General features: G+C 43.3%; 1 protein-coding gene across 11 annotated transcripts in view; it reads right to left on the bottom strand.

The window, feature by feature from the left end:
• Positions 1 to 13,771, bottom strand: part of LOC136613050 (uncharacterized) — a 185,437-nt gene that overhangs the window by 17,711 nt on the left and 153,955 nt on the right. For all 11 annotated transcript variants that reach the window (XM_066593869.1, XM_066593861.1, XM_066593867.1 and 8 more), the window contains 2 exons: positions 6,361 to 6,443; positions 1,924 to 1,970 (listed from right to left, as the gene is read on the bottom strand). In XM_066593869.1, the coding sequence (XP_066449966.1) occupies positions 1,924 to 1,970; positions 6,361 to 6,443 (130 nt within the window). The remainder of the gene's footprint in view (positions 1 to 1,923; positions 1,971 to 6,360; positions 6,444 to 13,771) is intronic.

Below are 13,771 nucleotides of genomic sequence, written 5' to 3'. Positions count from 1 at the left end.
TAATAAGTATGTATCCATGTTGTATCCATCTGCCATCTTGTATGCTTCAGCCTGTCATATAAAATTGTTGACATTTTCCTTCATGAGAACTTGGCAGATATTACATCTAGTAGAGTCTTGCTTGGTCAGAACTTCCCATGCTTTGAGACAAGAGGACCAGACTACACAACCTTGATGCTATCAGCACCACTTCTCCATAAGAAGTCATTTTACAGAAGTCTCATGAGACATAGTTCCAATAGCCTGAGATATATCCTGCCTCACAAGTAAGACATCACTGCTCTTGTTTAGTTTTAATAACCAAAGATATGAATTATAAAAAAAAAATTATAATTATTACAAGTGAGGCCTGTTCTAGCGTTGTTGCAAATGTCTTTGTATTTATACTTCTTCTTGTTAAGGCAATAAACAGAAGAACTTACTTGATTACCCTAGAAAAGCGAGTGTAGTCATTCTGTTCTCGGACTTCTCCATTCTATTAGTATTTTATAAGATTTGGAACACCCAAAATATACCCAAAGCCCTATACATGACTATGAGGCGACCATCTTTCCTGAGCTACATTTAACAACATTTAGAGATATTATTTAAAGCAGCTTCATGGGCCATTTAAACAATGGAAATGATTGACATATTGACTTGTATGCGAGACTGTTCTAGGCATGCTGTGTGGCCTGCGCAGGGGTCATTTAGCAAGGAGGGGAGTAGATAGTCGCGGCTTATAGCTATTGTAAATGGAAGATCCTGTGTTATCTACATAAAGGCGTCACCTCTCTGTCTGCTGCAGCTCTCTCTACAGATCAGGAAGTGACAAACTAATAGGCTCTGTGGTCAGTGTGAAGAATGCAGGCTTTTAGGATTGCTTTTAAATACAGATTGTGAATGAAAGTACGGTACATATAATTGTAAAATTATTTGTTTTTTTTTAATGCAAAAATATGATTTTCATAATAGCTAATTTCCTGATGACACTTTCCCTTTAAAGAGAACCTCTGTTCAGACATTTTTCTACATGTTCTTTTGAAGATATGCTTGAACATTGCAAACAAATTGCAGCTGTGGTCCGTTTTTACCATTTTCTGAAATCATATAAAACAGTATTTGTGCTCTACTATTTACATTCGCTGTTTTAGGATACAGAAAATCTCCTGACATGGGCTATGAATAAAAGATAACAGAAGACCTTGAGAAGCCATAAAAAGAGGTTTCCTGTACCAGTCTAAAACCAAAATCAATTGAAATAAGATGTGCTAAATGAGGCGCACAGCGCATAATATATTTTATGCATTTTTGGGCATCACTAATTGAAATTTATACCGGCTATAAGGCATAGATTGGCGCTATAATTTGTCACTTTTCAGTGCAAATCATAGTAAATCTGCCAATTTATATGAGGTCTACTTTTCTTGCCACTTTTGAAAAGCTATCAAAGAATCATTAATAAAACATAAAGCCTGTACCATGCACCATAATTTGTAACTTGTTAACATCAGAATTGTAGCACAAATTTAATAATACATTTCCCCTTTGTCTTTATTTGGATATTATTAGGGATGAGTGAATATACTCGCTAAGGCACTACTCGCTCGAGTAATGTGCTTTAGCCGAGTATCTCCCCGCTCGTCCCTAAAGATTCGGGGGCCGGCGCGGGGCGGGGAGCAGCGGGGGAGAGCAGGGAGGAACGGAGGGGAGATCTCTCTTTCCCTCTCTCCTGCCCGCTCTCCCCTGCTCCTTGCCGCAACTCACCTGTCAGCTGCGGCGGCCCCCGAATCTTTAGGGACGAGCAGGGAGATACTCGGCTAAGGCACATTACTCAAGCGAGTAGTGCCTTAGCGAGTATACTCGCTCATCCCTAGATATTATGTAACCAAATTGTAGCAAATCTTATTATCCGCCTTATTATCAGAGGTAGCAAAAACTTACTTATTAAAGCTGGCAATAGTGCTGACTACTTCCGTTAAATCCGGCTCCTGAAACAAAAGGTAAAACAAAATTACATTACATAAAAATATCTAAAAGATAATATTTAAAGGGAATAAATCATCTCTATTTTTTATTGATTTAAAACATTTTCCATTTTTCCAATTTTTTATTTTTTTTATATCTGTAGAATGTCTTATCCTGTTGTCTGTACATGAGTATGGGAGCAGACATCTTTCCTGAGCTACACTTACCAGCGCTTGGAAAGATCCCTTACAGCAGCTTTATAGGCCACTCACACAATGGACAGGAGGTGACGCTTTAACTTGTATGGGAGACTGTTCTTACCATGCTCTATGACCCATGCAGAGGTCATTTTGCAGGGATGGGTGGGTAGTCACAGCTTATGCCTGTTTTGAATGTGTTTTCTACTTATAGGTGTTGCCTTTCAGTGTAATGCTGCCGGTGATGTTATAGTACTATTACACAGGATGACAGTTTGGTGCTTAAGCACCCGATAGCCGCCCCAACAATTATCACCATAGTGTTTTCATACAGAAGCAATAATCGTCTACTGAATGGAGGAAGCTCGCATCGGGGATTTCTTTTGGCTGCCTACCTCCATTCAGAGCAAACAGGAAGTCATTCATCGATGAATGACTATATTTAACTAGGCCGACAATCACTTGCTATGTAGGTGAGCTAAAAGCCAAGCAGCTCTGACAATAAATGATTCTTGCTCTCTTTCTCTGTTGGGTCCCATGTTTACAGGGAACATCAGATGCCCATAATCATTCTTCTGAGTGATTACTTGGGTGACTATCTGCCTGCGTAAAGTAAGTCATAATGAGATTATTGTTGCAAGCTTTTTTCTACAGATCAGGAAATGACAGACTCGTATTAGACTCAGTGGGCAATGAGAAAGAAGCAGGATTTAAGGATTTTTTCTTAAATATAGATTGTGGTCCAAAAAAAAATAGCTAAACATTCTTAAGAAATATGTTTATCACAAAAAATGGGATTTATACAATATGCCAATTTTTGATTGCATCTTCGCTTTAAATGAGTTATAAAGTAAGTTATGTTACTCTTGGGAATACTGAATGTCGTAAAGATACTAGCTTGACACAAAATGCAGAACTGGGCTTCACCTTTCTCAGTCATCATTTTGAGTACTAACAGTACTCAGATACCCCCAAACTTACAGTAGTGCCAAACTGCATTACAACTCAACAGACACATGAATAGAGATGAGCGAGCACCCAAATGCTCGGGTCAGCGTTATGCAAGTCAAGCTTTTCGTAAAATTCAAGAGCTCTACTCGAGTAACGAACCCCATTGACTACAATGGGAGACTCGAGCATTTTTGTATGTGAGACGCCGGGTACCGGTGGGGAGGGGCTAAAACAGGCACGTCACAGAGGGGAGGAGTCAAAAACTGGGGCGGGGTCGAACATGGCTTGATGCTCGTTCGAGTAACAAGCACCATCAAGTATGCTAATACTCGAATGAGCATCAAGCTCAGCAGAGTATGTTCGCTCAACTCTACCACATGAACAATTATATGAAGCATATACCAACAGCAATAGGAAATACATATGCTAGGACTCACTAGTAGATGACAGAGGATGGATAATTGATGATTAGATAATGGAATAGACAATGATAGAAATAGATGTACAACCTGACAAAATCTATCTCTGAGGGTGCCTACTAGAGATGAGCGAGTATACTCGCTAAGGCACATTACTCGAGCAAGTAGTGCCTTAGCCGAGTATCTCCCCGCTCTTCTCTAAAGATTCGGGGGCCGCCGCAAGTGACAGGTGAGTTGCGGCGGGGAGCGAGGGAGAGAGAGTTGCAGGCAACCCCCTCAGCGATGAGTTTCAGGGAAGGGCTTAAATATAAGCACTTCCCTGAAAATCATCCCTAGCTGTAAAAAAAGTTAAACAAAAAAAATTATATACTCACCTAGAAAAGAGCCGTTCGGCTCTTCTCACCAGTCCTGGCAGTCGTCTTCTGGAGGCCAGAGAATTAGAGAGCCCCATGCCGAGAAAGTGCTGGTCTCATAGGCTGAGTGATTAGCCAATCACAGACAGCGCTCAGCCATTGAATGACAGCTGAGCGCTGCCTTTGATTGGTTACAGCACTCAGCCAATAACAGGCAGCGCTCAGCGGGGAGGAAGGAATCTTCTGTCATAGCTTCCATATCTGTCACAGCTGTGGTAGAAGTCTGTGATGTACTCCCTAGGTTTTCAATTGGGCGGGCGTTGCTGCCGACGGCCCCATTGAAAACACTGAGCAATATTGCAGATTTTTTCTCTGTGCTGCAAGGCTTGAGAGAAAAAAAACACAAATGAGTATGAAACCATTGAAAATCATTGGTTTTATAATCATGTGCTTTCACTCACTCTTGCATCGCAAGAACACATATTGCTAGTGGGTAGGCACTCTGACACTGATCCTAACATTAGACACCACTGTCCCTGAGTAAACTTCAGATACTCCTAATAATAGCCCTGTTTGAAAACACTATCCATGACAAATGACAGGGCCCTTAAAACCTAGAGACCAGAAAATCAAAATTAATTAGATGCAAACAGGGCATATGCAATAAGCAAACAAACTACAATGCTCAAAGAAGCAACCATGGGAACAAACTATACTGGCAGAAAAAAAGTTTAGACTAAGAACAATATACTAGAAAGACACAAGGAATACTGGATACAAAATATAGCTTATGCTATAACCAGCAACTCGGTGCAGCAAATGGAAATATTTTAAAATAATAATAATAAACTTTATTTGTATAGCGCCAACATATTCCGCAGCACTTAAAAAAAAGAGATTAACCAATCAGAAATTTCTCCCCAAAGAAGGCTGAACTACAGCAGTTGGGTTAGATGACCCACTAATGGATCAAATATGAGACAGTTGCTTAACAACTGCCCAAACTACAGGTAGTAAACCAGAGATGACAAAGCAGTAGGAGAATCCCTATTGTTAGTAAGAAATATATTTAAAGTGAAAGGTAGATTCATGTATTTATTACATTTTCACTGATATTGATAGTAGAAATCGGATCCATAGTGAGGATGATATTTTGTGGGTTGTTTAGATTTAAGCTAATATTTGTGAAAAAAAAGGTCAATAACTAGTAATAAAGCCCAATCTGCAAAAAATCCTCTAACTCTATAAACTGGTCAGTCATTTCCTTTGTTTTTATGAAACATGATTGTTTTGACTTTTTTCCATAAAAGTATTTTACATTTCATGAATATGAATTATGATTAAAATACAAAATGTTGAAGTGTTCCAAGGCAAAATGCCTGGATTCCCTTCTGTATGTTGCCCAATGGTTTTCTATCATTTTATATAATTTTTAATGTTTTAGGCCTTCTTGTTTCTTTGCATCAACTCTCTAGAATTATTTACAGATCAGCCATCAGCAGTGAAAGATTTTGTTAGAACTGGGAAGAAATTCGCCTTGGTCCATGGACAATTTGAACTTTTACATGATCAAAGAGCACTTTTGAGGGGGAAATACTTTTTGGGAACACACTTTTCAGTGGGGGGGAGGGTTGGGGTGGTCATGCATATACTTCTTAGGAGTAGATTCACAGGCATATACTTTTCAGAGCAGACAAACATCTTTTGGTGGCACATGCACATATTTTTTAAGAAGGAAGTTGTCACCAATACCCTTGTATTATATATATATTAGAGATGAGCAAGCATGCTTGGTTAAGGCAGGTACTCAAGCGATAATCGCTACTTCCGAGTATCTGCCTACTCGTCCTTACAAATGCGGGGGGGGGGGGGGGGGATAGAGATCTCTCTGGATCTCCCCCCTGGTCCCACCCGCGCATTTGCAAGGACGAGTAATGAATCATCTTAGACACAATTCAGTGGCAAAGATGATTCCTTGGAATCTCTGTAAAAACTACATCAGCCTACAATGAAAAACTGGTAGGGCCATAATGCAGAAAAAGTAGTTTAAAATGAAGCATTAGAAGCACAGTCTTGATCCCCAACACCTGATTTAACCATTGTTGAGAAGAAAAGGGTGCAGCTAATCGACATTGCTGTACTTAGTGATGGCAGGGTTGATGTGAAACCAACAAAGAATAGCCAAATATGAAACTTGAAAGTCGAAATACAGCATCTCTGACACAAGTCAGCAGTCATGGTCCCAGTGGTAATCGGCACACTGTGTACTGTGCCTAAAAACCATGACCGGTATTTGTAATAACTCAATATCAACAAAATAAATATCTCAGTTACAAAAGCCCAGGCTGCTGGGCTCTACATGCATTTTACATCAACACATAAAGTTACTCCAAGTTCCTGGGTGGTTCCCGATGCGTCATGAAAACAAACTACCAAGCTGTGATCTCATGCTTGTGCTGTACTGCGTAATATTAACAGTAATAATAATGCTACCTTGCCACAGAGTTTGCAGTTGAGGTTGTCCACAGCCATCCATGCCGCACTCATCTGAGGCTCGTCACTTTTCTGACTTGCTTCTGTGATTGTAGAAAAGGGGTAATAGTGGGTAGCGCTCCAGAAAATAGAATAAGAAATGGAGTAAAAAATGGAATTTATGTATAAAGGGCACTATGAAAAGAAGGACTCACCCGTGACGCCGGGCCCGTAGAACAGGCTCCGGTACGTCAAGGTCCAAGATCACGTAGCAAATCACAAGGCGTAAATTAGATTTTCTTGCACTGGTCATTGAAGACATCTCATGGAGAGCGTCATGGTAGGTCCCAGAAGTGGAAAAGGAACACCACGGGATAAACAAAGCAGGTAGATGAAGTACAAAAATTACCAGCGCTCCAGTGTTTGAAAAAGTATCAGACCGATAGTGTATATAAATGGGGATAGTATCACACCCAGTTATGCAGCATATATCACTTACTTCTCAGGGGTGCTTATTGAAAAGCACCCCTGGATCCCGGAAAACAGGTTGGTATGTATGTTCTATAAATTGTCAATTTGCTGTATATGATTTTATGCTTGAGAAAGGCCGACTGCTCGGCCGAAACACGTCGCACAATAAAGACTTCCTTATTCAACATTTGGATTCTACCTGTTTTCCGGGATCCAGGGGTGCTTTTCAATAAGCACCCCTGAGAAGTAAGTGCTATATGCTGCATAACTGGGTGTGATACTATCCCCATTTATATACACTATCTGTCCGATACTTTTTCAAACACTGGAGCGCTGGTAATTTTTGTACTTCATCTACCTGTTCTGTGATTGTAGAGGACATCAGCTAGATATTATTATAGGTATTATAGGTGTAAGAGTCAGGATATGTAACATAGTAACATAGTATGTTAGGCTGAACGAAGATAATGTCCAACTAGTTCAGTCTGTTTTAACCTCCCCCTTGTTGGTCCAGTGGATACTTCGCTCCAAATACTGTAAACAAACATAGTACATAGAGGTGTAACAGCAGGGAAGTTTCTGAAGTGAAGTACAGATAGTCCCCGACTTGCGAACATTCGACTTACGAATTTCGCTAGATACGAACTATCTGTACAGCACAGTATGATGTAATGCTATGGCATTACATCATACTGTGCAGGGACCGGAGAGGCTTCTATCAAGCCTGATAGACGCCTGTCCGGTCACATCGCGGTTGCTGGGCAGCCAGGGGCCTTCTGAAAGGCCCTAGGGCTGTCTATGCAGAGCGCCTATCAAGCCGTGCGCTTGATAGGCACTCTGCATAGGCAGCCCTGGGGCCTTTCAGGAGTCCCCGGCTGCCTAGCAACCACACAGCGTCCCACGATCTCATCGTGGGACGCTGTATGGGCTCCCTGAACGTCGGGTGCAGACTGTTTCTTACAGCGGGCACCCGGCAGCAGCAGTACCGACGAGCTGCGCCGCTGTCAGAGCGGTATTTAAAGTGTTAACAGTTCCGACAAGCGCCACGGCTCGTCGGAACTGCTGCCGCCGGGTGCCCGCTGTAAGAACAGCCGGCACCCGACGTTGTATGGAGCGGGATCCACCCGCGATCCCCTCCATACAACCATTTGTTCGACTTGCGAACAAAACGGACTTGCGAACGGGCTCCCGGAACGGAACCTGTTCGCAAGTCGGGGACTAACTGTACTTTATGATGCTATAGCTAAATAAGTTAGATTTTTCAGGGAGTCTCCATAACAGCACCACATGAGATCACCTCCTCCTGATAGGACAGGAACACACAGAAGTTAAAGCTCCCCCCCTTTCCCACCTTCCTCAGTGTTTTATGATGAACCAGTGTGGGTAAGAGTCTAACTAAAATAACTACCTACAATGGCATGCTTAATAGCAAAACTAAAATATTTTGGGGGGTGAATGTTCAGGTGCTGTTGTGGAGGCTTCCTGAAAAAACAATTACCGGTAAGTCCAATCTAACTTTTCCCGATCATTTCCATAACAGCACCACCTGAGACATACCAACTAAATTTCATCAGGGTGGGACTATGGCCGAGAGGACTTTACGACTGAAGGCCAGATCCTCGTCTGCCCAAAAATCTAACCTGTAGTGTTTTGTGAAAGAAATCAGCCTTTTCCAAACAGCAGCTTAAATCTACTGATGCAGAGGCCCATTGTGCCAAAAATGTGGATATTGCCCTGGTAGAGTGGACTTTAAGACACTCCAGGGCTGTTTTATCTGATGCTGCACTGGCCTCTGTGCTAGCTAGGCAAATCCATCTAGCTATGAAGTTTTTTCTGCTTTTTTTTTCCCTATTGGGGTCTAAGAGCTTGACAAATAGGTCATCATCCTGCCTCCACTGGCTTGTGGAGATAATGTATTGCAGCACTGCTCTCCTAGCATCCAGGCAGTAAAATTTTTGTTACTGATTAGAGATGAGCGAGCGCACTCGCTAAGGCAAACTACTCGAGCGAGTAGTGTCTTATGCGAGTACCTGCCCGCTCGTCTCAAAAGATTCGGGTGGCAACGGGGAAGAGCGGTGAGTTGCGGGAGTGAGCAGGGGGGAGAGAGTGAGAGAGAGATCTCCCCTCCGTTCCTCCCTGCTGTCCCCCGCCGCTCCCCGCCCCCCGCCGACACCCAAATCTTTTGAGACAAGCGGGCAGGTACTCGCATAAGGCACTACTCACTCAAGTAGTTTGCCTTAGCGAGTACGCTCGCTCATCTCTATTCCTGATCTTTTCCAGGGTTATTACAAAATGAGGGAATTATTCTGTCTTTGGACCTATGGAAAAGAAGGATGCTATCTTAAGTATGAAAGCTGGATCTACTTTAAAGATTAGCTTATTTTCAGTGACTCTGTAGAATGGCTGGCGAATGGATAGGGTCTAAAGCTCACTTATCCTTTTTGCTGAAGTGATGGCGGCCAGGAAAATAGTTTTTATAGTCAGAGCTCTGATAGAAATTTAGCCTATAGGTTCGAATGGAACTGAGGATATAGCCCTAAGTAACCAATTCAGTATCCATTTCAGGAGTTAGGTTAAGGGTTCTAGGCTTTAATCTATCCACCGCTTTAAGGAATCTAGAAAACCAACTTCTTTCAGAAAGCCTGGTATCATAGAAAGCACTAAGAGCCACTATTTGGACCTTCAGTCTGCTAGGAGAGAGACCTTTGTCTAAACCTTCCTGGAGGAATTTCAGGATTGTTGGCAGAGGCGTAACTTGAAGCTGCTGGGCCCCAATGCAAAACCTAGAATGGGGCCCCCAACTATAATGCTTTATTCAAAGTACTGGGCTTCCTGTATAAAGAAGAGAGGTCTTATGGGCCCCCCAAGGCTCCTTGGCCCGGGTGCAACCTCATCCCCTGCATCCTCTATAGTTACGCCCCTGATTGTTGGTATGTTAGGAGAAAAAAGAAAGGAAAGTTTGTGCATCTTTGCCAGGTTTTGTGATATGTTCTATTAGTTGTTGCTTTCCTGCTGGATAATAGTGTTTTTCTTTTACTTTCTCTGAGAAGCCTTTTCCAAGTAGCATGGATTTCTCAAATTCCACTCAGAGATGGAGGTTGCCTTCTGTAATGTTTTTGTGTGGGACTGAGCCCATGCTACTGCCAGGATACGTGAGTTTAGTTTTCCTAGCTGGGACATAGCTGTCCAGATGGAGCAGGCCCTTCAGGTGCTTCAGGAATGTTCTGATGAGAAGTTGTAGCTCTAGGATCTTGGTTGTGGGAAGGAGTATTGCTTCTATGAGTTGAGCAGGATTCCCAAGGATGATTTTTTTGTCTGGAGGTTCTGTCTAACTTTTCCAATTGAGGATGCAACCCAGGTTTTGTAGAAATTGGATGATGGTTGCTAGTTGTGCTAGTAGGAGCTCCATGGTTTCAGCCACAACTAAGATGTCATCTAGGTATGGCACAATTAGGATGGATCTCTGCCTTAATCTGTCTGCCAGCTGCCATAAATGCTCCTCTTCTTATTATCTTCACTACAGAGCTTACTGTTTCCATTTTGAACCTTCTGTATTTTATATAGGTGTTTAGCATGCGTCACATTTTTAACCATGTGGGATTTCCCGCAGGGTTTCCTCATCAGAAATAGCCTGGAATAGTGGACTGTGCATTTTTCCCCCTGGGAGACTGGAGTGGAACTGGAAAGTGTAGTTGATGACCAGGTCTCAATGTAGTCAAGAAAATTTGTTTGGGATGAGAAAGGCGCTCTATATGGTACCCTTGTTCTAGAATCTTTGGGGATCCAGGCGCTCTCATGGTGATGGTGCCCATCATCCAGAGAAGGCGATAGTGACATGGCTTCGATTTAGAGAATTCTCCCTAATGGGGGTTGAATGGGAAGCCTCTCCATCTGCCCCACTTGGTGTAGCTCCAGTGGCCAGTTTTGCTCTTGTCTCTATATGGCTGATTGTTGGCCTGGGGCACAAAAAGAGGGTTTTTGCCTTTTCTAGGATCTTGTCCAAATCTGGGACAAACTGGAATTGTCCATGGAAGGGTGAGGAACACAGCTTACTTTCGGAGGCCAAGTCCCCAGATCAGGACTTAAAGGGGTTGTCCCGCAGAAGCAAGTGCAGTTATGCACTTCTGTATGGCCATATTAATGCACTTTGTAATATACATCGTGCATTAAATATTGGCCATACAGAAGTAATACACTTACCCCCTCCCGGTGCCGGCGTCCCCGTCTCCATGGCGACGAGCAAACTGCTTCTCTGGTCGCCGGAACAGTCGCACTTGCGCAGAGAGGAATCCTCTTTTGGAAGGTCCTTGCTCACGAGCTGTGTCCTGGCTCCTCCCCCTTCTCAGCGTCATCACATAGCTCCGCCCCCGTCACATGGTGCCGATCAGCCAATGAGGTCGCTAGAATCGGCAATGGAGCTCAGACAGCAGAAGAACATCCACGGTGCACCATGGGAGAAGACCCGCAGTGCAACATGGGAGAAGACCAGCGGTGCACCTTGGGAAATGACGGCGGCCATCTTGAAAGAAGAATTTTTATAACTTCATGAAACGATCTAACGGTGAGTAGAAGCTCTCTTTAAAATCGCTTTCCACGGGTAGATTATCATGTTTGCTTTAGGAGGGGGACTGGGCAGAGAAAAAATTTACAATTTTGCCGCGGGACAACCCCCTTAAGCCACAGTACTCTCCGGGTGGAGGTGGACAGGGCTGCTGTGTGTGCCGATAATTTAACCATTTTGGCTGAGGCATCTGTTAAAAATCGTGTTGCCATCTTCAACATTGAAAGCGAGTCAAAAATCTGATCTTGCTTAGTCTTGTTAGAGATGTCGAGTTCCAGTTGGTTGAACCAAAAATTGAGCATTCTAGCCATGCAAGTGGCTGCCATTGCAGGTCTGAGCAAGCTAGAGGTAGTCTCCTAGGTCTTTTCTTAGGAGGCTTTCCAGCTTTCAGTCCATGGGATCCTTTAGTTAAGTGGCATTTTTAAAGGGTATGGTTGTAGGTTTGGCCACCTTTGCTACTGAGGTGTCCACCCCGGGCACCTCCTCCCAGTCTGCACAGTCTTCTTCAAAAAAGGAATAGCACATTTTGATGCCTCTGGAAGAAAAATACCCCATATTGGGTCTGCTCCACTGCTTTTTAGTCAATTTTTGTAAGTTGTCATGTACCAGAAAGGTGTGCTTGCACATTTTGTCTAGACCCCCTAAAGACCTTGTCCTGTATTGTACATGTCTTTTTGGCTTCTTCCATGTTAAAGGTGGCACTGATTGCTTTGATTAGCTCTGCAATATCCTCCAGATTAAAGAGGAATTTTTTACAGTTGTCATCGTCAGAGGACTCAACTGGATCCACTTGCTCAATACCTGAAAATACTTTTTTTTGTCAAAGTAGAGTATTTGCCCGAGATACTTGGCCTTTTTATTTATTTTGGAACAGAGGAAGTAGCTGGTGGTGTGTCCTGAGACGCTAGGGCTGAGCGGACTTCTTCTCTAACTGGCAACCTGATGTTATCCACGAATTCCCCTGATTCCTCTTACATGGCCTTGACTATGCATGATTTGCACAAGGCTTTAGTGTATGCAGACTGCAACCTTTTGTGAGCGCCACACAATTTTTCAGCTTTGATTTTGCTGGCCCAGCTACATTTTTGTTTCCCTAGTAACAACAGCAGGGAAAGGATATATAAATGCATAAACCTTTTAGCAGATGCATTTGTTTTTTGGATGTGGTGCCCAACAGACTACTTACAACATCAGAGGTAGCAGCTGGTTCAGGGGTGTCCAGTACTGGAGCACCCACACTGAATAGCACTGCAGTCTAATAGACGCTGATCCTGTAAACAAGATCATATGAAATCCACCTTCTTTCTTCTCTTGGATTCCTTTATTTTTGAATTTGCCGCCATTCCCTTTAGCCATGTCTCTGCCGCCTCAGACAGCAATGCAATCGAGTCGTTGCACCAGTCACATGGTCCCACAGGCTCAGCCCCACAAAAGCGCTGTCACCTAGGGGAGTTTTTGAACTCTTTACCCACTCCTACAGCAGGTCCACATGTGCCACAGAACAATTGCGTTGGAAAGATTAGGAGAAGATGAGCATAGCCCTCATGTAAAGCCACCCTTGGCCATGGGGGCGGAGAATCTGCCTGGGTAAACTGCCCCTGCAGTGTCCCAGGAGATGTTCCTCAGAAAGGGAGAGCAGGCCCTGCTGCCTGTAAGTATCTTCTTTTTCTTCATGTCAGGAACTCCTAAGAGCTCCCAACACCTCTCAATACCTGTTTTCTGGCAGGAAAGGAAGAACACTGATGAAGGTGGGAAAGGGGGGAGCTTTAAACCGCTCTGTGTGTTCCTGTCCTATCAGGAGGAGGCGAACTCAGGTGGTGCTGCCATGGAGACAATAGGGAAATGATTATTTGTTGGTTTTATATAGGTTTTTGTGCCCAGGTGACACAAATGGAATTATTTAAAGGGATTCTGTTATCAGATGTAGGTTGTCCGAACCACAGGCAGCATGAACCTGGGACAGAAATGCCTGTTGTACCGTGAGGGCTTTATCCTGAAATGATGCAATGTTTCAGAATAAATATACTCAGAAGTTAGAATAGGAGTTCAGCTCCAAGTCACGGGGCTGGGCTGCTTCAGACTCTCCTCGCCCACTGTATGCAGAGTAACTACTCTTCTACCTAGTCACCAACAGGGTTGAGCTATCACTCTGAATACATCAGCCCTCCCCCTTGACTCAGATGAGCTCTGAGTCAAACTTCAAAGTGTGTTTATTCTGAAACACTGCAGCATTTCATAATACAGAGCTCACAGAGGCAACAGGCTTCTCTGTCTCTGGTTCTTGCTCTCTGTGGCTCGGGCAGCATAAATCTGATGACAGAATCCCTTTAAGATGATTTGTAGTATATGGTGACCGGTCATCACTATGTCCAATGTCATTGGTGAAAGTCAAAATGAAAG

Source organism: Eleutherodactylus coqui, chromosome 2, assembly GCF_035609145.1.
Source record: "Eleutherodactylus coqui strain aEleCoq1 chromosome 2, aEleCoq1.hap1, whole genome shotgun sequence".
Lineage (NCBI taxonomy): Eukaryota > Metazoa > Chordata > Amphibia > Anura > Eleutherodactylidae > Eleutherodactylus > Eleutherodactylus coqui.
The sequence above is the reverse complement of the archived record's forward strand: the minus strand, read 5'-3'. Positions and strand labels throughout refer to the sequence as shown.